This window comes from Meriones unguiculatus, chromosome 17 (assembly GCF_030254825.1).
Source record: "Meriones unguiculatus strain TT.TT164.6M chromosome 17, Bangor_MerUng_6.1, whole genome shotgun sequence".
In the NCBI taxonomy this organism is placed as follows: Eukaryota; Metazoa; Chordata; class Mammalia; order Rodentia; family Muridae; genus Meriones; species Meriones unguiculatus.
The window spans coordinates 58,130,819-58,156,099 of NC_083364.1; the positions used below are offsets into that span (position 1 = coordinate 58,130,819).

The window sequence follows — 25,281 nt, forward strand, 5'->3', positions numbered from 1 at the left end:
ATTTACCTGTGGCCACTAAACTGTCAAAAGATAGCATCTGGGCCCCTGAGACGGTACATGAGGTGAAATTCATGAAGAATCAGTAAAAAGGTTTTTTTAAGAATATGAATTTTACAATGGAATATTACTCAGCCATTTTCGAAAACGATGGCATAATGAAATTTTCAGGCAAATGGGTGGAACTAGAAAAAAAATCATCCTGAGTGAGGTCGTCACCCAGAAACAGAAAAATGAATAGGGTACGGATTCACTTACATGTGGAAATTAGCCATTAAATGAATGATAACCAGGCTACAGTCCATAGACCCATAAAAGTTAGGTATATAGAAATGGATGGGTGGGTGATCTCCCTGGGAACAGAAAATAGAACAGATTTTATTAGGTGGACTTGATGAGGGGGGCAGAAGGATCAGGTGGTGGGAAGGGAGGGTGGGAAATAGAGAGGTGGGGTTGGGGGAGGGAATGCAAGGAGAGACACTGAAAATTAAGGGGCATTTTAGGGGTGGTAAGGAAATTAGCACAGCGGGAACCTCCTAAAATATATGAAGGTGATCCTAACGAAGTCTTCATTCAAATAATGGAGGAAACACAGTCCCAACTAGCAATCTCTCGTCACTAAACAAAGCCTCAAGGAATGGAACTGGGTTACATCCAATTGAGCTGTTGGCCAAAGGGGTCCCATGGAAATCCCCCAAACAACCCAGGCTGTTGCCGAGACATACTGACAGCAAGGCCCCGCTGTTGAAGAAAACACCCACAACAACACATTGAACTTGGAAAGGCCGAGCTGGTACCTACCCAGAGCCTTCACCCCTACATTCTAGTGTCTTTGGTACGGGAAGGTACTCTGCAAGCTACCAAAACAAAACCCAAAAAACATAACCCAGTCACTGAGCCTCTGACCTACAATGCTGTCCTGCCTGCAAGACAAGTGAAGACAATGGTGGCATAGAGCTTTGGGGAGTGACCAACACAGGTCTGACTTGACTTAAGGCCCACTCCATGACATGGAACCAATACCTAACACTGCTTGGGTGACCAAGAGCCAGAAACTAGATAGCCCAGAGATCTGAGGTAAAACCAAATACTGCTAGTCTAAAAACAAACAAAAAAGCTGGGCACAGTGGTGCATACCTTTAATCCCAGCACTCAGAAAGCAGAGATGTCAGAGCTCTGTGAGTTCAAGGCCAGCCTGGTCTACAAAATGAGTTCCAGGACAGCCAGGGCTCAGTTACAAAGAGTAATACTTTCTCAAAAAGCCAAAGATAGATAGATAGATAGATAGATAGATAGATAGATAGATAGATAGATAGATAGATAGATAGATAGATAGATAGAAAATGACTCCTTCTAATAATATTTTGCAATACTCACAGATCAGTGCCTTATTCAGCCATCATCAGAAAGGCTTCTTTCTGCAGCAGATGGGAACAAATAGATCCACAGCCAGACATTATGCAGAGAAAAAGAGACCTCGGGACACACAGCTCTAAATGATGTCTCCATCAAATCCTTTCCCTCAGAGCTCAGAGAACTCCTTGGAAAAGAGGGCAAAAAGAGCGCAAGAGCCAGAGGGGATGGAGGACACCAGGGGAACAAGTCCCTCTAAATCAACTGGGCAAAGCTCATATGAACTCACAGAGACTGAAGCGGCAAGTACAGGCCTACACAAGCCTGCCCCAGGTCCTCTGCATATATATTATGGATTCTTGTTTCATATATCTACAGGACTCCTAAATGTGTGAATAAGAGGGTCTGAATCTTGTGCTTCTCTTGGGCTCTTTTCCTTCTGTTGGTTTGCCTTGTCCAACTTTGATTGTGATGGTTTTTTGTTTCATCTTATTATATTTTATTTTGTTATGTTTTGCTGTTAGAAAAGCCTGTTCTTTTCTATTGAGAGGCAAAAAAGGAACTGATACAGATGGGAGAATATGTGGGGAATAACTGGGAGAAGTAGAAGGAGGGGAAACCGGAGTCAATATGAGCAAATAATCTATTTTTCAATAAAGACAAGGGGTGCTTTTAAGACAAAGAAAAACAAGAATATGAATCTTCCTGAGATCCCAAGAAATATTAACATTGGTGACATCAGTACTAAAGTGCCAAACCCTCTTTTAAATAAAATATTTAAAAGGCTACTCCAAAGTAAAATCCACGGAAAAAGTTATCTAAGTTTATGATACAGTTGTTTACCAAAAATAGAGGAGGAGAGTCTTAACCTTGCTCTTAGATTTAAGTCAAGGTATTGTATAGATGCTCTATAAACTCAGTAGGAGCCCAACGTTGCCTTTCTTGATCAGTAATTTTAAATAAATTGAGTGGTTCCGTGTGATTTTTTTTTTCTTTTCTTTATGCCCACATCAAGGCATGCCTTGATTATTGGCTACTACGGTGTTTTGAAAAGAGAGATGTTTCTTAAAAAATAAACAACCCAAAGCTGATGCTGTGTATGGCTCACAAGTACAGCATCCTCTAAAATCTTTCTGCCATGGTCACAGTTGTTATTTAAAGAACCAAGTATGTACTTTGTGAAAACATGACCTTTTCCTTAGTTTAAATAAACTCTACATTAACTGGACTTCAAAAAAATAATTAATTTCACTCAATTAAAAGTTAAAGTTCTCTCTCTCTATCTATCTATCTATCTGTATCTCTCTCCCTCACCAAGGAATGTGAGAGAGGCCTCACAATGTGATTCCAGAGACCCCAATGAATGACTCTCAAATTCCCTAAAAGTAGTCCGTCTGCCTCAGAGGTTAAAGGGAAAACTGGGAAGTCCAGTGGGTGGATGCTCCTGGAAGCCCATCAAGGGACTCTAGTAGACTTTGATTTGGAAATTTTAAATGTCTCCTCTGCTGTGGACTCTTGCCTTTACTTCCCCCTCACACCTCTTTTCAGGCCCCATCAAGGACTGCCTTTCCTGTCAGTAAACTGTTTCGCACTAGATGATCAAACAGAGACACTTGATGTAATGAAGCCTTGATGGAGCAGGGAGGTCAGCCCCAGAAGACTGAACTGCCTCCCCCCCCCAAAAAAAAAATGTACTTTTAGCAAGTCAATTTTTGCATCCCAGAACTTTTGATCTTATCTAGGAGTTGTCTGAAGGAACTCATTACCCAAGCAATTCTCAGGCAGTACAAGACTTCCTAGTTTGCCAAGAATGCCTTATGTCATGCAAAGGCTCTGAAGCTCCTACAGAAAAGCACCTCCATAAGTCTCAGATAACAATCACTGATTATTTACAAAAGATTACTTAAAAGCCTAGGTGTGCCATCAAACTGGAGTTTATGCCAGGTACAACGGCTCTACTAAATCTCTCACTAGATTTTCCTCCCTATGCCTGGCTATTATACAAATGGAACTACTGATACAATTGAAGGTCTTTTAGATAGACCCACTTGAAGGGTACCCTGACTGCCACACCCAGCACCCCCATCCAGCTAGAAGAAGCCAGCTCATTCATCACCCTAATTCCTTAACAGCCGTTGGGGTTACCTCTTCAAAGTTTGGATGATGAGAACAGGAGGTAAAAACCAGCTAGGCAATTAGAGGGTAAAGGAATGCGAAAGAAAAATTAACCAAATACTTTCCTGGATAAAAACCAAAAATGTAGTCCTTGCCAGAGGCAGAAATTCTAGAAGGGTCTCTGATCTCTGATCAGTGGGCTCTGATCTCTGATATTGTTCCTAAATTGTTTTAGAGCTAACTTCTTCAGGGGGAAGAGTGTTAGGGTAGCGATAAGGGCTCATTAAGAAAAAATTCTGTTGTCCTCAAGAAAATAAAATCTCTGGCTTGGGTGGGAACCTAATAGTGTATTTGGGGTAGGCCAATCACCTTGCCAAGGCAGCACTCTTAAGGAAAGGGACTTATGTTAGGCCAGGCCAAGAGATAGGTGGAATGATTTTTCCTTTATTGAGACACCATTCTTTGCCTTCCTTGGCACAGTCCCTACAAGCAGGAGGCTCAGCAAAGTCTGTCCACTTTCTAACTAGAAAGGTATAACCTTTTTGTTGTAGTAGTTCTATTTCTTCCAGATAGATGCTGCCAAGGACCCAGGTCTGCTTTTTCTAATAGTTGGGGCTCCCTTCCCCTTTCTCTAAAACTCTACTCCCTGCCATGTATCTGACCTCTGTGCTGGCTTAAATGACATGGCTTTATTTTTCCTTCCCTGCTCCTGGAAGTTGCTGAGATCTACAACTTGGAGTGTTTTTCTTTTTAAACTATAATAAAATTGTCCTCAGGCTTCAAAAATAATGATAATAATAATTTCATGTAAGTGACATTAATTTACTTTTAGTTTGCTCACTTTTTAAAAACATGCTAGTTAGGAAGCTGTTTACAAAAGGGGAAAGGGGATTGAGTGCTGAGCAGCTCCCAGAACTGGGAACAGGGTACCAAGACCTGCTGAGACTCTTCCATACACAGGATCACAGAGCCCATTAGTCCAAACAGCCACTGCTCTGCCATTCCTGGGAAGCTGGAGACCTGAGGGAGCCAGGAGAGCAGAAATGTCACTTTCCTTCCCTCTTGCACCCTTGGGGATTGAAGGTGATGGAGTTCAGGCTGTGACCTAACCTGCTGAGCAACCAGACCTCAGAGGTTTGGAGCTGCTGGGAAGTGCATTGATTTAGGGTGGTGAAGAAAGGACTTAACCTTTGAGGAGCACCAATTTTATGTCCCGCAGCAGAATAATGAATAAATAAAATGTGGTACATTTACACAATGGAGTATTATTCAGCTGTTTAAAAAAAAAATGGCATCATGAAATTTCCAGGCAAATGGATGGAACTAGAAAAAAAAACCCAACCTGAGTGAGGTATCCCAGACTCAGAAAGGTAAATAAAGGTAAGTATATCTATTTAGCTTCTAAGAAAATATTAACTGTGAAGTCGATGATAACCGAGCTACAATTCACTGAATCACAGAGAACAGGTATAAAGTAAGGTACTACAGGGAACAGATAAATCTCATTAGTAAAGGGAAATAGAATAGTTATGAATGGGTGAGGCAGGGCTGAAATGAAAGGATCGAGTGGGGGGGGAGGAGGGGTAGGTGGAAGGGAATGTAGGGAGAGGCAGCTAAAATTAAGGGGCATTTGAGGGATAGTATGGAAACCTAATATAATAGAAGCTTCCTAAATTATATACATATATGAAGGTGATCGAAATAAAATTGTCAAATAATAGGGGAGACACTGTCCCAACTGGCTACCTCTTATCACCAAACAAAGCTTCCGGTATTGGGGTACATCTAATTGAGTTGTTGGCCAAGTGATCTCATGGAAATCTCTAAACAATCTAGGCTGTTGCCAAGACAATAAATTGTTCTATACAAAATAATAAGGTCCCATTCCTGAAGATAACACTTATACGACTCATTGAAGATGGAGATGATGAGTTGGTAACTATATAGAGCCTTCACCCCTACTTCCAGCATCTTTGATACAGGAACATACTCTGCACACTCTCAAAAGAGAAACATGGGCACCAAGCCAGCCACAAACCCTTGATCTAAAATGCTGTCCTGCCCACAAGATATGGTAAGGCAATGGTGGCACAACACTGAGGGAGTAATCAACCAATGTCTGATTTGACCTAAGGCCCACCCCACAATATGGAACCCATACCCAATACTACTAGATAGCCCAGGGTCATAGGGGAAAACCAAATAATACTGTTCTAAAAAGAGAGAGAAAAATACAGTGACAAAATGATATTCTAGTATACTCTAGATAAGAGCCTTGCTCAGCCATCTTCAGAGAAGCTTCCTCCTGCAGCAGATGGGAACAAATGCAGAGACCCACAGAGAAAGAGCTTGGAACATAGGAACATACAGCTCTAAATAGGATATCTCCATCAAATCTCTCCCCTCAGACCTCAGGGAACCCCATGGAAAAGGCAGAACAAGTATGAGAGCCAACGGACAGAGGACACCACCAAGAGAACGAGTCTAAATCAACGTGAGCAAAGCTCATATGAGCTCACAGAGATTGAAGCAGCATGTACAGAGCCTGCATAGGTCTGCACCAGGTCCTCTGTGTCTATGTTACGGTGTCCAGGTTATTGTTTTATGGAATTCCTGAGAGTTCAAATGAGTGGCTCTATGATTCTTGTGCCTTCTCTCGGGCTCTTTTCCTTCTGTTGGTTTGACATCTCCAACTTTGATGTGACAGTCTTTGTTCTATCTTACTATTTTATTTTGTTATGTTTTATTTTAAAAATGAATGGATAGATGGATGGGTGGATGAAAACCTAGCCACTAGGGTAAATGTTAACAACTACTTGCACCTCACTTAACCTACTTAACCTCACTTGCACCTGCTGAAAGAGAAAAAAACAGTTTTCTCCACTGGCATGGAAGTGGGTACCTCAACCACTCCAGGACAGACCTCATGTTCAGACGTAGCTGACCAACATGGGATAGACTCCATTGTGTGTGTGTGTGTGTGTGTGTGTGTGTGTGCGTGCTTTTATTTGATTACAGTTTGATGGGGTTGTTTGTTTGTTTGTTTTACTTTGGGGTTCGGCTTTTTCTTGCTTTGGGGGGTTGTTGTATTGGTTTTTGTTTTTGTTTGTTTTTTTTAAGAAAGAACTTAAAGTTGGATGAGTAGGAGGGGGAGAGGATCTGCAAGTTGGAGATATTTGATGGAGGGAAAGAATATGGTCAAAATATATTTAAATTTTAAAATTATTTTAAATAATAAGAATTTTTTTAAAAGTGTTACGGGGAAAACCAAAACTGACTCTGAAAAAGTCCCCGGGCTGCAGAATACCTTTCAGGAAATGTTTCTGCTTCACTTCTCCTTTTTAGTTGCTGAGACACTAAGAAGGACCAAATCTTGCATTTTGTGCTCACAGTGTATACCCTATTCTTCTTACTTCTTTACTCTGTTCCTCTCTTGATGTCTCTACTGTTCCATGTGTAGCCAGAACTACCCAAGATCAGCTCCTAGGCCTATACAACTAAGGGCAGGAAGGGGAGGGAGAGGAAAGGAAGGAAAGGGAAGAAAAAGAAGGAGGATGGAAAAAAAGAAAGAAAAGAGTACACAGAACAGTCTTAATAGATATGCCATTTTAACACTGGGTAGAGGACTGGAACAAAAAGCACCCAGCAGTAATGGCCATGTTCTCTCCAACTTGACCACACAGGGTCTCACTGAAATCAGGAATGTGCTACTGGCCAACAAGTACCCACTGTTCCCTGTGCTGGTGCCATTGCCCCATGTAATGTCACTTCTCTGGGCCCAAGAAGAACTCTGCCTTCATAAACTGCATCTGCACTAACAAAATGCCACAGATGCAAATAGGCATTCATCTTCCTGTAGTTCTGGAAGTTGACACCTGACACCAGAGGGTCCGCATGGTTAGGTTCTGGAAATTTTCCTCTTTCCAACTTACAGAGGGCCACAGTTGATGGCTCAGCCTTTCCTTAACTACTCTCTTTTCCTTTTCCTTGTGAGAGCCTCTTGCAACAAATTATAAATTAAGTTTCTTCCCAATGTCCCACTCCAAATGTCATTACACTGAACGATAGACCTTCAATATTTGAATGCTGGCGTTGGGGTGGGGTGGGGGGAAGAGGCTCTTGTTTCCAGATCTAGCCATTATCACAAAGTCTCCAGAGACACCACTGAAATTCCAAGGAAGTCACAACTGATGAAGACTGGAGAGACAGTAGGAGACAACAAGGCCACAAGACTGAGCATCTCCCTCTTCACCTTCAGATCCATATTCTGGCAGCTATATGGCAAGGACAGTACCCACAACTCCAGAATAATTGAGAAAACAGAGGGTGTGCACAGTCCTGCCACACACTATGACGTCCATACCCTGTTCAATTATGAACAGGGACAAGTGAATCCTGGTCTTTTCTAGAAAAACTGATAATGCCTTTCCATGTGCTGAAAAGGTGTGAGGATTAATATTGACTACCAGCTCGATAGGATCAAGAACCACTGAGGAGACAAACCTGTAAACATGTCTGTGAGAGAGTTTCTAGACTGGGTTAACTGAGATGGAAGACCTACTCTAAATGTGGTTGGCACCATTCCAAGGGCTACCTTTGCCAGCCCAGCCCCAGTGAAACTGCAAAAGAAAAGTCAGCAGACTTAGGTGAAAACAGTGGATTTGGCCTCTGACCAATCACCAAAAAGCAACCAATTCAGCTAAGATTTATTTGCGAAGCAAAAAAATAGAGATTTATCTCCTTTAAAAAAATTGTCAAGGGCTGGAGAGATGGCTCAGAGGTTAAGAGCACTGACAGTTTTTCCAAAGGTGCTGAGTTCAAGTCCCAGCAACCATGTGGTGGCTCACAACCACCTATAATGTGATCTGGTACCCTATTCTGATCTGGAGGCACACAAGCAGGCAGATTGCTGTATAAAAAGTAAATAAATTTTTAAATTGTCAAATTTAAACTCTAAATGCAAATCCATGACATTATGTACTTACTGATCAAAACCAGTGAGAGAATAAAAACCATAATACAGCTGGAAAGAAAGGGCACATTAGGAAGAGAGAAACAATGATAAACATCATCTCACTAAATGAAATCTCATTGAGCTGAGCACGGTGATATACATGAGTAATCCCAGTACTTGAGAAGCTGGGACAAGAAGATCACAATAAATTTGAGGTAACCTTGGGCTAGACAGTGAGTCCCAAGCCATCCTGGGATACAGATTAAGATCTTGTTTCAAAAGTTTAAAAAAAAAAAAAGAAAGAAAGAAAGAAAAAATCTCATTTCTGATCCTGTTATGTGCATAAACATGAAGCAAGCACACACATCAAAGGGAAAGATCACCTGCTTCTGCTGATCAACTCCAGAAAGCCAGCTGTGTGATAACTAAGAAATTCTGGCCATACACCATTCCCTGATGCTAAGAGTCAGGCACAGGCATCTTGGCATCACCAGTGTGAACCAACCCTGCTGCGCTCTGCAGCACGCAGCACTTGCTGTGGTGTTCTCAGTATGCCAGGCAGATGCACAGAGGACATTTTGTCACTCACGCCTGCAAATCGGGAAACTGAATCCGGGCAGTTACTGCCTTGCCGTTGGTCACACAGCTCATACTGTGCAGGACTGATGTAGAAACGGAAGTTACGGTGCTGGCCCACCTGTCCCCAACTCCGACAGCTAGATCCAGAGATGCCCTTCTTATATCTATTTCACTAGCGGACAAACATGAGTCAACATTATTTAAGAAAAGCCTGAATTTCTCCGAGGATACGGGCACCTCTTGGTAGACACCAGCTACACAGAATGTTTTGAATAAGTTGTTCTAGGCTGATGATAATTTCCCTGGTCTGTACACTGATGTGTCTCCTGTTTAGGAAATTCAGAAATCCTGCTTCTTACTAAAGCTTAATAGACTGTAATGTACAGCTTCCCTCACATTTAAAGTCATTCTGGGTAAAAGAAAGGCTAAATAACAGAATGAAGAGGTGGGGTAATTTGACAGGAAGACCTGAAGCCATGAAAGTTTGTTCGACAGGATCAGGTATGGCCCCCAACTTATATACCAAGGTCCCAACCCTAAGCAATGATTTACAGATGATTCTTTTGGAAGGCAGTTAGGGTTAAATTAATTTATGTGGACAGACTCTCAAAATGGCATCAGTGACTGCAAAAAATGGAGAAAAACCTGGGCATGGTGGCCCATGCTTTGAATCCCAGAATTCTGGGGGGTGGAGCAGGAGGATTGATGGGTGTTCCAACCTCTCTGGGGCTACAGTGTGAGTCCTATCTTTAAAAAAGAAGAGGAGAAGAATGAAGAGGAAATAAAGGAGGAGAAGGAAGAGGAAATAGAGTAGGAAAAGGAGTAGGAGGGTCTGTCTCCCCAGTGTGGACAGTGAGAAGTTGGCCCACTGCAAGTTAGAAAGGGGAATCTCATCTGGCCCTGAATCGGCTGGTACCTTGAGCTTGAACTCCTGGCCACTAAAACCCTGAGAAACAAACATATGTTGTTTCAGGAAAAGCAAAAGAAATGTCATTTCATTTTGTCATCAGAAATAATGCAAGCAAAAAGATGACAGAGTAACCATGCTAAATTATTTAAAGGGGAAAAAAAAAGAATCTGAAAGGTTACACACACTGCATTATTCCAACTTCACAACACTCTAGAAAAGGAACATTATCAAGATAACAAAAGACCGGTCCTCTGGTGTGCAAGAGAGAAAAGGAAGAATGAACATATAAAGACCTGGGCATTTTTAAGTCAGTGAAATGCTTTATCATACTCTTAATGATGAACACATCATTTGACAAAACCTACAGAATTATACAAGCGAATATAAAACCTGGGCTGGAGAGAAGGCTCAACAATCAAGAGCATTGGCTGCTCTTCCAGAGGACTCAGGTTCAATTCTCAGCACCCACTCTGTGGCTCACAACCATCTGTTACTCCAGTCCCTGGGATCCATCACCCCCTTCTGGTTTCTAAGGTACACATGTGATGCAGACAAAACTTCTGCACATGTAATATAGAATAATAAAATAATATTTGAAAAAGGCATATAACCTAGTGGAAACAATGGACATTGGTTAGTAATGTATCCACAATGCTTATCACTGTTAACAAACACATCACATGAACTCCAGTGGAAGCTTCCTGCTCTACTGAAGGCAATGCCAGCCACCAGAACGCCAGACCTCAAACTCAAGTGGAGGACCCCAGGTGAGACCAGAGGACTGTTGGCCTCCAGAACTCTGGTCCCCAACTCAAGTGAAGACCCTGTACTCAACCACAGGTCACTCTGGCCAGAAGACTAAAGATTGTTGTAGCCTGATATTTGAGACAAAGCTGCAGCCATCTTTGTACTCAGCTTCCACTTTGTTTCTAAGGTGAAATTAAGTTCAAACTTTTAAACTTTTTAACTCTGCTTCCTGGAAGCAGTTGTTCATAGCTGGCACTTGCAGACCTGGCCAGAGGATTGAGCTGACCTTTTACTATGATTTTTACTATGATTCAATTATCTATTCACTTGGCTACACTCTGGTTGCAGCCTTCTTATCTACACCCCCTGGCTACACTGTGGATGTACTCTAGAAGACCCTAAGCCCTGTCTCACTTACCTCACTTAGGACCAATCAGCTTAAAGGTTAGCTGATAATACTTTGTCTAGTTAGCCAAAATGTGTTACTGCCCTCCCCGTGTCTTTTGCATTTGTTTCTTTCTATAAAAATCCTGCTTTGAGAACTTCCAGGTATCACAGCTAGGCTCCAGAGTCCCTACTGTGGCCCTGATCGATCAGCTTGGAAAAGGTGTTCCAATAAACCATCTAACTGAGTCTGAGTGGTTTGTGTAGCTATTCTTTTTTTTTTTTTTTTTTTTTTTTTTTTTTTTTTACCCTTTATTTTATTTTATTTTATTTTATTTTATCAGTTACATTTTATTAACTCTGTATCCCAGCCATGTCCCGATCCCTCATTCCCTCCCAGTCCCTCCCTCCCTCCCTCCCTCATCTCCACCGTGCCCCTTTCCAAGTCCACTGATGGGGGGGACCTCCTCCCCATTCATCTGATCCTGTTTTATCAGGTATCTTCAGGACTGGCTGCAAAGCCCTCCTCTGTGGCCTAACAGGACTGCTCCTCCCTTCGGGGGTGGGGAGACCAAAGAGCCAGTCATCGAGTTCCTGTTAGAAATAGTCCCTGTTCCCCTCACTTTGGGAAACCAATTGGTTACTGAGCTACCACAGGCTACATCTGAGTGGAGGTTCTAGGTTATGTCCATACATGGTCCTTGGTTGAATGTCAGTCTCAGAAAAGACCCTGTGCCCAGAAATATTTGGTCCTTGTGGAGCTCCTATCCTTTCCCCATCAGACTAACTCCCCTTCTTTCTTATGATTCCCTGTACTCTGCCAAAGGTTTGGTCATGAGTCTTTGCTTTGAAAACACTGCTAGTTAGAGTCTTTCAGATGCGCTCAGTAGACTCCTGTCATACGTTCAATGCACATCCCATCTGTCTTTCTAAATGAGGATTGATCATCTTACCCCATGTCCGCTCAATTGATTATCTTTTTTAGGTGTATAGATTTCATTATGTTTATCATATCTTATAGGTCTATATAAGTGAGTATATCCCATGTTTGTCTTTCTCCTTCTGGGATATTTTACTCAGAATGATCTTTTCTAGATCCCACCATTTGCCTGCAAATTTCATGATTTCCTCCTTTTTGATTGCTGAGTAGTATTCCATTGTATAAAAATACCACAATTTCTGTACCCATTCCACCGTTGATGGACATCTGGGTTGTTTCCAGGTTCTGGCTATTACAACTAGAGCTGCTATAAACATGGTTGAGCAAGTGTCCTGTGTAGCTATTCTTATACTAGAACAAGAGGAACCAAAAACCAAGGAACAAAACACCCATCTAAAAGAGACAAACCCAGATGGAGAGATGGCTTAAAGGTTAAGAGCACTGGCTGCTCTTTCAAAGGTCCTGAGTTCAATTCCCAGAAACCACATGGTGGCACAATAAAATAACATTAAAGCCAACAACCATCTGTAATGAGATCTGGTGCTCTCTCCTGGCATGCAGGTGTACATGCAGGCAGAACACTGTATACATAATAAATAAATAAATCTTAAAAAAAAAAAAGACAAACCCAGAAATCAGCACCTAGAGATATAATCATCCCAAACCCAGATGTCAGTGTAAGAACAAAATTGACAACAGCCAAGACTGTACCACCAAAGTCCAGCTGTCCTACTATCGCAAAGCCTGAATATTCCAACAAAGGTAAAGCACAACAAAACAACGTTATAGCCAAGCATGAGGTAATCTGGTAGGGAGCACAGCTACTTCCTGACCCTCTGGCACCTCCCAGAAATATGGGCAAGCCCGGGGGTTACTAAGAAGCACATGAAGAAGACTATATTGCAACCTAAAACCAAGGTCAAGGCCCTTATTGGGCAAATTGCTGCTGGGAGACTCTTCTTGATACAAATAAAACATTTCTTAGTACAGATTCTAAACCCCAATAACTACAGGTATTAAGTAGGAAACGATGAAGGATTATAACAGAAAACCCACAGAAGTGGCTAAGATTCCAGTAACCTAGCGTGTACCACCTGTTAAGCATACTCAGTGAGAGCTGGTCTTGGGTTTAGGAATTAGGGGTGATATCCCATGTTCCTTACAGATGACTGGGGCAACAGATCAGCATCTGGCAACACAGTTCACAGGTGCTGTATGGTGACGTGAAAGCTACAGTGGAAGCTCATGGAGTTCTGTCAGTCAGCTTTCTGTCACAGGGACAAAATACCTGAGAAAATCAACTCACACTTTCAGAGGTTTCAGTCCAGGTTGGTGGGAAGGCAAAGCAGCATAGTGGGTACACCATGGGACAGCAAGACTACTCACCTCATGGCAGTGGGAAGCAGGAAGCAAAACACACGTCTTGTTGGCTTTCCCCTGTAAGCAATATCTCCAGGTAGGCCCACCTTCAAAAGTTTCCAGCACCTCCCAATTACAAATTGTGACTCTGTCATCTGATCATTCTGTTAATCCTCAAGGTCTATCATTTCCATGGAGTACCAATGCGTTTAGAGACCATTTTAGACCCAATCTAAAGCAGAAGCAAGGGGAACATATAAAATAGAACTTGAGAGCCACAAGAGAGTGACATTTAAGTTCAGTCTTAAGGAAGAGAAGAAGTTACCAGACAAAGATGGCAGAGGAGAAACTGGGGCCACAGAGAGCGAAGAACTTGTCATTTTTCAAATGAAAAGATAAAGAATATGTGATGAAAGGAACTATGAGTTACAGATAGGGAAAGATGGAGATGTAAGTAAAGAAATGATTAACAAGAATTTTCCAAGCCACTGATTTTCGGCTTTCACATTTGAGCGATGAGGTTGCCTCCATCTCTTGATTATTTGCCCTAGTTCTAATATAGAAAGTGGCATCAATGGTAAAAGAGTACGGGACTCACAGTCAGGAAAAGACGGGCTTTGGTTCTTCCCCACCACCCTGTGAGCCTGGCGAGTCTTGCTTCCTACAGAAATGGGAAAAATAGACATAGGCTGGTGAACTAATCATGGGAAGAAGGCCTGTTATCTCTGCTGATTTTATGATGAAACAGCAAACTGTTATGAAAGATATCTTGACAGCATTTGGGCTGGTACAGAAGCCTTCAGAGGACAACCCTTCTACTCTGATTCCCCCTTTTTGATGTTCCATCTTTAGAAAGGTGAAGGATATGTGCTAATAGTATGCTCCACAATTGTGTGGAGTGATCACAAATACACACAGAGAGAGAGAAAGAGAGAGAGAGAGAGAGAGAGAGAGAGAGAGAGAGAGAGATTGCGATCTATTTAAAAGAATAAAAAGGTATTGTAAGTTCCATGTTCTTATCACAATACCTAGATGTATATTTATAACAGAAAGCTCTGAGGTGAAAGGCATTGTCAATATGGTCTTTTGACAATATGTCTTTTCTACAGCAAAACATAAGAACAGTGTAACGAAATGAAAGGAGTCAATTTCTAGATGTTATGTTTTAATCTTGAACAGAATCACTTTGTATTCTCCAAAGTACCCAACGACTTGCAAAAAACCTAGAGGACTCTGTGTCCATTTCATAGTGAGAGTAGGTGTTCTGCTACACAACACAAAGCAATTTCCAGCAGGAGAAATGAAAAAGCCTGTGGCCTGCCTGTAAAAAGTCTTGTGCTAGTAACCTGAATAAGCAAAGAAATGCCTTGCTTAGTTAAGACTTGCATCATAAAAAGCACTACAAGCAACAAAATAAAAGGGCTAGCTAGCATCTTTCCTGTGAAAACTGCTCCATAAGAGGAGTAGGAAAGAGGGGATTGTAGGGGATTACTAATAATTATCTTCTTAGTGTCTCCGGGAGACATGTTCTCTGCCCTTCAGCCATACAGCTGTATTCAAAACAGACTCATCAACTTCCTCCCCTGAAACTGTCCTTCAGCCTGTGGCCAAGCCACATGATCCCCTTCTTCAGGAAAGCCCAGTCTTCCTTACCCTAAAGCAGCCATGAAGTACTCACTCTGCTTGCTCCCCACGGAAAAAAGAAGTGTCTCTGATGATTCAGCTTTTGCTCTGACGCCACTGATGCCACCCTGGTGTTAGCTGCAAGTTTGGGTTAGAGCAATTCCTTGTAGCCTGGTCTTAGAAACAATGCTTTCACTGTATGGGATGCAAAAGATGGAGTTAATGGAGTCCAGCTGACCAGCTGGGTTCTGCCTATAGCTAGCTGGAGGCCAGCCTTTGGTTGTGGCTAAGTGGGGGAAAGGGAGATCGCCAGCTTCCTTTCTTTTCAGCGCTTTCACAAGCTCTGCCAGTCTATATCATGCAATTATGATTATTACTTATGATTGTAGGGAACATGCTTTTTTTTTTCTTTTATTGAAAACAGGCTGAGCAGTGGTGGCACATACTTTAACCCCAGCACTGGGGAGGCAGAAGCAGGCAAATCTCTGTAAATTCGAGGCCAGCCTGGTCTACACAGTGACTTCTGGGACAGCCAGGGAAACCCTGTTTTGAAAAATAAACATAAAAACTTTTTTTTTTTGCATACAGTATATTCTGATTACAGTTTCCCCTCTCCCTACTTCATCCAGTTCCTCCCCATGTCAACTCCCACCCAGAAGCACAACATTTCTGCCTCTCCTTAGGAAGCATCAAGCCTATAAGGAATAAAATAAACCAATGGAGAACTAACAATGTAGGCAACATTCTTACTCCAATATTCTGAAATCTGAAATGTTCTCAAGTCCAAAGTTAAATGTTTGAGTGTTCAGGTTTGAGCATTTATCGGAGACTGAAGCACCAACCTGGACCCTGTCTCCTACAAAGACCTAGCAGATGGACAGCTTAGGCTTCATGTGGGTTCCCTAGTAAGGGAAGCAGTGACTGCATCAGACAAGGACTCACTTGCCAGCTTTTTGATCACTTTTCCCTGGCAGGACGGCCTTGACAGGCCACAGGGGAAGAGGACATGCTCAGTCCTCTTGATGCAACATGCAACTTGATGAACTGGGGTGGTTGGGAAAGGGAGCTCCCCTTCTTGAGGGAAAGGTGAGGGGTAGGGGGAGAGAGGGAGGATGGGACTGGGAGGGGAGGAGGGATGGAGCTACAACCAGGATACAAAGTGAATTTTAAAATAATAAATAATTAAAAAAATAAATAATTTTTTTAAATATAAAGAAAAAAAAGATTTCTGAATTACAAACATTCAACCAGTAAAAACTATGCTGGTGCATGCTTCAATTCCAGCACTCAAGAGACAGAGCAGGCAGATCTCTGAGTTTTAGGTTAGCCAGGGCTACAAAATTAAGACTCTGCCTATAAATAATAAACAAATAAACAAACAAATAAATCTCCTGAATCCCAAAGTAAATGAACCTTCCTTCTGTAAATAAAACAATAAGCTCCTGACTATGACAGGCTCTATCTAATCCAAGCATTTCAGGTACGTATTTTCTGTATTTTCTCCCACATACACTCAGAATGTGAGCTCCATAAGGAGAGGAATCCTGTCTTCACCATCGTGTCCTCAGCACAGCGGGATCGGTGCTAGACATGCTCAAACACATTCTGCAGCATCATAAAGATGCAACTGGCCCAAGCTTCTCGATGACCTCAGGCTACTGAGGAACAAGTCCCCAGACCCGAGCACTCACCTCTACCTGCGTGACATTGACGACCAACACCACCACCATCAGCACTGCAAACAGACAGCAGAAGACTCGTAGTTTGAAGAAATTGGTCCACATTGTCCGGCTGTGTCTTGCTGACCCATGGCCGACACCGTACTCCTTTCACCTTCAAAGCCCCATGTCTTCCTTTGCTCAGAGCTGCGGATGAACACCCAGTTTCATTTGCCTCTATTCTGCCAATAAGCTTAAGAGTTCTGTAGAAGAAAGACCGCAGTGGTTCAAGAAGCATGTTTTTCTTAAAAGAGAGAGAGAGAGAGAGAGAGAGAGAGAGAGAGAAAGAAGCCAAAGTCTCACCAACAGCAAAAGAAAGAAAAATCCATTTCCTTTCATGAGCATTATCCAAGGTCAAGTCACGAGCAGACAGCAAAGGGTCTAGGCACAGTGATACCTTATCTCCAGATAATTCAGTTTCAGAAATTATAATATAAAAGTAAACATTAAATTCTAGTATTTTTTTTAACATTTTTATTGATTCTTTGTGAATTTCACATCACGAACCCCAACGAGCAGCCTGTGCTCTTAACCACTGACCCATTTCTCCAGGCCCAAATTTCTGGAGTTCTAACTATGTAAAATCACCTCACTTCCCTTATAGCTCAAATTATATAATACCGCCATATACATTATATGTGAAGAGTGTGAGGAGGAGGCCTCATGTTGTTAGAGAGAGCTCCAGAACACTGTGTGTGAACCATCCTGACCCTCTAGAAAGACAGACTACCACAGTCTCTACAGCCTTCAGTTTACAGCTCCCCAATATGTGGTCCTGTTCTCCTTCAGCGGAGTGACAAGGCATAGGAAGAAAGACACCTGCCCTGAAGATGTGGGGGGAGACAGCTCAAAGTGTTTGTACAAGGTCTTGATTCCTCTGTCACAGATGTTTAGGGGCAAAGGACTGGAGTCTCATAACAGATTCCAAATGTTCTCTCCAGCTGCTGGTTTTATGTTGTTCATGTTGTTGGGTTTGGGCAGTGGGGTGTTGCAAATCAGTTATGACTTCAATTATGTTCTCATTAGATAGTATCTTTTTTTTTTTTTTCTGAGACAGGGTTTCTCTGTGTAACAAGCCCTGGCTATCCCGGACTCACTTTGTAGACCACCAGGCTGCTTCAAACTCACAGAGATCTGCCTGCCTCTGGGCTGGGATTAAAGGCCATCATGCCCAGCTGATAATCTTATTTTTATAAAATTTATAAAATTGCAGTAACTTCTCATTTTATACCAGGGAACAGATATCTGAACATCTTATTTTTGTAGAAAAGTAGACAGAATAATACACCAATTTTTCCAAAAGGAAAAAAAAAAAAAACCAAGAAACATTTGATCTGATCTCTTTCCCTCTAAATATATAGATGTAATAATTCACAAGAAAATATATTAATTTCTGTAGAGAATCTATTTTTTTTTCTTGTATACCATGGGAATTTCTGGTTCAAGAATGGATTTTTTTTTTATTACTGTAAGGACATTTTGTTACTTTCTGTAAAAAAAAAAAAAAAAATCAAGCACACAATTTGATACAAATTGAAAACTACGGTTTTAAACCCCAGACATGTAGGAACTAGAAGTATATGTCAGGCAATTTACTTAATTATTAAACTCTTCTGGAAAAAGTCTTAAAGGAGTAGTCATATTCTCTCTCTCTCTCTCTCTCTCTCTGTCTCTCTCTCTCTTTCTCTCTCCAGCAAAGGACATGTACAAAGGAAGCAATTACTTTGGTTTTCAAGGCAGATAAAGGTGTGCTTGGAGGTGAAGGTTCCTATTGAGAAACAATTTGAATCACATTTCAGTTTCTGTTTGGCCTTTGCTTTTGCTCTCTGCAAATGAATTTTGTTTATACCTCAGTAAGTCAACACTTTCAGCCTGGTCTGCCTTTATATATGCCTACATACTGGGCCTTTGGCATTTTGGCCTTGCCTGCTTTGAAACCCTTGTTAATGTTTATTTATACATTTTTACCTTCGTTTCCTGTAATGTCCTGAAATTCTGACTTGAGTTGACATCCTCTTCTGAACTTAGAAGGGGCGGGCAGTCCTGATTATCCATGTTATCTGTATTATTTAATTTTTTAATTAATTTTTTTAATTTGTGTGTGTGCGCTGAGCCACCTCACCAACCCTCGTCTGTTATTTTTATTGGATATTTGCTTCACTGGCTACTGTTACTGTTCTTTTTTTTTTTCCTCTGTCGTTTTGATGTTGCCCTAGAAAGCCCAATCAGAATCACTCTCCTTATTGTTTGGAGGATCAGAAAGAATTCCATTTCACAACTCCAGTTTCTGCTGCTTCTGAGTAAGCTCCAGCTGAAGGGTCCAGCTCTGCACCGACACTGATAGTGGTTCCAATCTCTGTGCCAGCACTGATAAAGGCTTGTTTACACCACCTACCGCTCCAGTAGCCTTTGGCTGGAAATCAACACACTTCTACAGTCCTTGGTGAGAGAAAGGGGTGTACATTTAGAAACAGGTAAGACATATTGTTTAGTGTAGGCCAAGGCTTGTTGCTACCTTGAAACTTTAGGCCTTTCGTTTATTAGAAATGATAACTCTGTAAAAAGGGGCCATGACTCAGCAGGTAAAGGTGCTTCCTGGCAAGCCCAACAGCCTGAATATGATCCCCAGGATCCACAAGGTAGAAGGAGTAAACTGACTCCTATAAGTTGTCCTCTGACCTCCACAAATGAGCCATAGCAGCAGATGTACAGAGAGAGAGAGACAGACAGACAGAGAGGTGAGGAAGAGAAGAAGGGAAAGGGAGAATGTAAAAATTAGAATATTTAGAATATTTATGCTATATAGTCCATATGAATTGAGAACTATAGAGTCTAAGTGTCATATAGCAAAAGTAACACACAATGAGTATATAATCGATATTTGATACAGGTAAGCAGAGGGGTACCAGTGAGGGTTTCTTGGAAGGTAGGTGGAGATCAACGATGGCAAGGGAGCATAATCAGAGTTCAAAGTAGCTTAGAATAGCTCAATTGTGTCATCACTCCCTTCAGTTTGCTGCTGGACCTAGAAGCCCCTTGTTCTCACTCCTCTACTCCACTTGCTGTGCCATTCCCATCCCACAGAGCCATGTTAATCCTTCTCCGACCCAGCTGCAGAACGAGGACGAGACTAAGCTGAAGGAATGCACCCCTGTTCTCAGAATTCCCACAGCAACATCTTCACTTCTCAGCCGATTACTCGTATGTGTTTATAATTTCTCCAACTACATTCTTCCAGATATGACTATACTTTTAAAATATATAGAGAGATGCTGGAGAAATGGCGCAGTGGTAAAGATCACTGGCTGCTTTTCCAAAGGACCAAGGTTCAATCCCCAGCGCCCACATGGCAGCTTACAACTGTCTATAACTCCAGCTCCAGAATCTCAAAACCTAACACAGATATACATGCAGGCAAAACACCAATGTTCATAGAAAAAATAAAATGGAAAAAAAAAGTAAAATAAAATTTTAGAAATAAATAAATAAATGGAAATCAAAAAAGCTATATATCAGAACAAAAGCAACTTAATCATATACCATATTTTTCTTTTCTTTTGGAGGGAAGTGTTGTTGCTGTTGTTATTTGAGACATGGTTGCACTATGTCTCATGCACTAGCCACATGCCTTGGCTAGCCTAAAATTCACTATGCAGACCAGGTTTACCTAGAACTCATATAGATCCAGCTGTCTCTGCTTTCCAGGTGCTGGGATTAAAGGTGTTCACCTCCATGCCTGGACTAATATATTATGTTTTTCAATTCTCCCCCAGTATTAGCTCTTCACATAATACATATTGATTCAATCCACAAAAATAAAAAATAAAAAATAGAGGTCTACCTATAACTGTATTGTGGGCCAGAAATTCTCTTTTAAAAGTTTATATTTATATCAGAGAGAGTCAGTTCCTTTGTTAGAGAAATGTGGGCTAGAGATAGAAGTTACAGAGTGCTAGCATAGAACGCATGGCCCCAGGTTCAGAAGGAAGGAAGGGAGAGGAAACATATGGTGGGAAAAAGGAATAAATCCACCATTCTAGACAACTTCACACAATGCCAAGAGTAACCTCACCATTTCGTGCCCGACCTCAACAACGTTCTCCATAACAAGGTACTCACCCACCCTGAAGTGTCTACAAATTTAGGGCAGAAAATAGCTATGAAAACAAAAAAAAAAAAAAATGAAATGGAATGAAAGGGTTAGTGGAACTAACTCTATGTTGTTTCTCAGACTCCATCCAAGGTTAGCTTGTCCCTGGAGTACCTTGGTTCCCATCCTTAAGTTCTGGGAAAAATAAACCACAGAATGTTCTCTGCAGCCTGCAGCGAGACACAGCAACTGAGGCAGACCAATAAAGACAGGGTCAGTTAGGAAAACATAAGTTGTTCCAGGGTCGCAGTGTTCCTCTTGGCAAGCTGTTCCTCTTTGTGGTTTGGCCTGGTGCTGTTAATCAACTAAGTCAGGGTGCATTTCATTCCTTTACCTTTCGTCCAATCATGTAACGCTAAGTCTTGGAAGCCCCTGCTTGAGGTTTTTCCCTTTAAAAACCCTGTTCCCTTGGAGCTGTCGGCTGCTCTCCCAACCTGCTGTGCCAGGTGGGATTGCGACCCACGCTTGAGCTGGAAATAAAGACCCTTGTGTGTTTTGCATCGGACTCCTGTTCCTGGTGGTCTCTTGGGGGGGGGTCTCGTGACCTAGGCATAACATTTGGGGGCTCATCCAGGATACCCCAGACCTCCAGGTCGGGGTCTTATGCCGGCTGGTAAGTGTCTCTGTGTAATATCTGTGTCTTGCCTGTCAGTTCTGAAAAGCCTTGAGGTGTCTGTACAAACAGCAAGGTGTGGCTAGGAGCAAACACACTCAAGAGTCACAGTCGTGGGGGTCAAGGGAGACGTCCCCAGCCCTGGGGTTTACGAGGAATCCCATCTGTCAGTTTTGATGGACATGGAATCCCACCCAGTGGACAAGGAATCCCTCCATCGGTTGGAGAGATTTTGGGTGGAGGATGGAGAGCACCATATCAGTTACTCTCCTCTCTGTGCTGCTTTTGGTTTCCATGGCAGGAGTCCGTAAGTCCAAATTTTTGGATTCACTTCTGTTTCGGTCCCAGAGCAGCTACTTTGTTCGTGTCTGTCCTTCTGTTTTATTCCTTGTGTTTGTGTGTCCTCACTGTCTTGTACTGGACTGTGAGGAATGCTATGGGACAGACTGCTTCTAAGTCCCTAGACTTAACTTGCCCATATCTGGGAAGCCCTGGTCTGGCAGGTCTCTCTGCCACTGCTCAGGTCTCTGGTGGTGGAGGTCTTCCCCTGAGTTGGGTTGCTTGGGCTTCTGTGCAGGCAACAGTAGCTTAAAGCGGCAACAGTAGCTTCTCAGGTAAAAATGCTACAAGCCTCTATGGTTAAAATTGGATTCAACAGTTAGCAAGATGTTCCTCCCTTGAAATTATAGCTAAAAAGAAGTAAAAATAAGTTTTGTCTGTCTGTTTTCAATATATAAGTTTACTATATTCTGTATGTCTTGGCTACTGATTATTAGTTATTAAGTATGTTAAGATTTTACATAATTTCTGTCCTGTCTTAAAAACCAAGTTTATAAAAAATAAGGTTTGAAACTCTGTTTATATGAGATATTAGAGCTGCACCTTCATGTGTTTGTATGCAAGGACTTTTCTTGTTGTCAGCCAACAAGATGTTTATAACATCAAAATAATACACTTGGTATTGATTTTAGAGACACTGAATTGTCTCTAATAAAATTTGTCTCTGATAAAATTTGGTTTTGACTAAAAACTATGGTTATGCTCTATGATTTCACTCCGGTTATTTTACTACTGCAAAAAACAGGTTTTGGAGAATGTTTAAATGTTTAAGCGTATAAAACATTTTAAAGTTTCTCAGACATTTTAAAATAATGACGTTGGACAGTCTAACAAAGAATTTGGAACAATTTCTCAACTATTTTGGGGGAGGTCAAAAGACCCTGGTATTTATTTTATTAATTTTACCAAATGAAACCAAGCCATGCCATATGAGCTAACTAAGAAAACTACAGTTTTTGCAATGTATCATGTCAGGATAATAAAAACCCATGAATGTCTGGTTAAATCAGAACAGAGCTAGGAAAAGCCTAACCTGAAGGTATATAGAATATCATGGAAGGCAGAGTATGACTAGAAAGCCAGAGGGCATATGAACTGTATTTGCTTTGGTTTCTCATACCTGCAAATATGATTTGAGAAAGAACTGTAAAATATGTTGTTCTTCATTTAAAAGTCTGGTGATTCTTCAATGCAAAATGTTTGCTTATGCTCTTTAAAGGGGGAAGAGGACTGCAGCTCCATGTTAGCCCAGGGTTCTATAGGGTTATATTCAAGTCATTGTTAACCGTTATATGAACTATATGTCTGACTACCAGTTCCTATATGTATGATTTGATGCTGTTTCTTTCTAGCCTATAGATTTGCTGTGGCCAGAATAGTCTATCTTTGCTGAGGACTGCCAGCTGTGTTTAGTTCTCTGTTTAGTACTGAGTGAAACTTTTGTCCTTTAAGCTTTTTGCTGTTCAGTCTTAATGCAATGTGGTAGGACCAGCAAGCTTTGCTAAATCCCTCTATGAACTGTATCTGATTGAGAGTTTTTCTTCTCCTTTAGTTCAGAAATACAATTAAAGTTATGCTAATGACTTCAGTTGGTTACAAGATAGAGCTTTACGTAGTCTGTTTATGTTTTCAAGGTTAAATCTGGGATGGGTAACTACAAAGTTTGTTTATGTAAGAATTACATAAGGGGCTGGAGAGATGGCTCAGAGGTTAAGAGCACTGGCTGCTCTTCCAAAGGTCCTGAGTTCAATTCCCAGTAACCACATGGTGGCTCACAACCATCTAGAATGAGATCTGTATACATAGTAAATAAATAAATCTTAAAAAAAAAAAAAAGGCTGCTGTCTTGGGGCTGAAGAGATGGCTCTACAGTTAAGAGCATGGGCTGCTTTTCCAGAGGAACGGGGTTCAATTTCCAATGGCAGCTCACACCTTTCTGTAGCTCCTGTTCCAGGAGATCCAACATCCTCAGACAGACATACACAGTCAGAACACCAATGTTCTAAAAATAAAAGAATTACTTAAAATGGATATAGTTCTAAAATACTTATCTAAGAAATATGCCAGAATTAGAGATTATGGCATTCTGTTTTACAGGATGTAATTTAGAGTAGATAACTAAGGATTGACAAAGAGTAACTCATATGCTGGCCCTCAAGTTTGTCGGAGATCTGTGGAATATATAGCATTTTAACCATTTTAACATGTGTAAGCTTATTATAACAAAGAATCCCAAAATCCTGGCAGTAGCTCTCCAAGGTCTCCAAGAAGAAATGGGCACAAGAACAGATGACTTCAACTCTGGATTGAGGTAGGCTAACCACTGGGCAAGACTGCCTTAAATGACCCACCTCTATGGCTCAGCCTAAACTGTGGACAGAGCTCTGAAAACCTGGAGAGTCATTGTTACACGTTGCTGAAGGAGAGGTGAGGCCAATCTCTCATGTTCTTTGTTCCATAGAAACAGTCTCTCACCTTCTGTGCCTGATGGCCAGACCACCTCTGCTCATGATGCCATGAGACCACAGGAGCCAAAGACAGCTGCCTAGGTGGTGGACTGACTAGTTGTTTCTGTCATTTTTATTGGTACATAGATTGGCACATTTATTTAGTTTATAATTTATCCTTCTCAGGTCTCTGATCACATTGATGTCTAAGCTAAGCAAATGGTAGCTTTGCAGCTAAAGAGCAAACAATTAAATCCACTGTTAGTTCATTGGTCAATTTAATAGCTAGTTAGGACTACTAGATACTAGATCTCTTACTTAGGAAGACAAAGAGGTTTGCCTCGCTCACAGGCTTCATGTTAATTGCCTGTGTCTTATGGCAAATAATCAGATAGAAAGATGTACAATTATATAGGGTCTGAGGATATAAAAGTTTAAGTTATGAAGATCTAAAAAATTGAGGGTCTAGGAAAATGTTTCAAAGTTGATAAATGCAAGAAAGATTGGAGGGTCTAGGTCTAAATAGATGTTTTAAGGTATATGAATGTAAATTATAATGATAGAAAAATAATTTAAGACAGATTAAAAATGGGAGATATTTCAGATCCCTCTCTGCTATTGTTGTGCTTATATTTAGTTATAAGATTTCAGAAGTTGAGAGTTTTGAACATGACCATCAGGGCAGTATAAGTTGGAAATATGGCAATAATCTTCCTTCAAAGAAAATGATGAAAAGCAAGGGGGGGTTTACAATTTCAATTTCGTTTTGCAAAATCCTGCCTTGTAACCTCTCTTAGCACCACTGTCTTATTAACTTGGCTCAAGCAGATATGGACTACAAACCAAGATCTCAACATCACACTGAGTCCTGTCACACACTCGTTTCTCCCTGAATGACTGCCCTGATGCCTCCAATAGAGTTCTGATAAGCTGATAGATCACCGAATGCTTATTATCCAGTCACAAGCTTGAGGTTTTAATTTCCCTTTGGTTGTCCTCTGGAGATAGACTTAAAGGTGCTTCTCATCATGCTAAAAACATTTCTCTAATGTG

General features: G+C 41.4%; 1 protein-coding gene across 3 annotated transcripts in view; it reads right to left on the reverse strand.

Annotated features, from left to right (window-relative positions):
- The window catches only part of Nxpe3 (neurexophilin and PC-esterase domain family member 3), a 50,904-nt gene that overhangs the window by 22,742 nt on the left and 2,881 nt on the right, over positions 1–25,281 (reverse strand). Inside the window, exon 2 of one of the 3 annotated variants that reach the window (XM_021664547.2) lies at positions 16,653–16,882. In XM_021664547.2, the coding sequence (XP_021520222.1) occupies positions 16,653–16,745 (93 nt within the window). In that variant the 5' untranslated portion in view covers positions 16,746–16,882. Of the gene's footprint in view, positions 1–16,652; positions 16,924–25,281 lie in introns of all 3 variants that reach the window. The other 2 variants (XM_021664548.2, XM_060370545.1) reach the window with 2 other exon arrangements.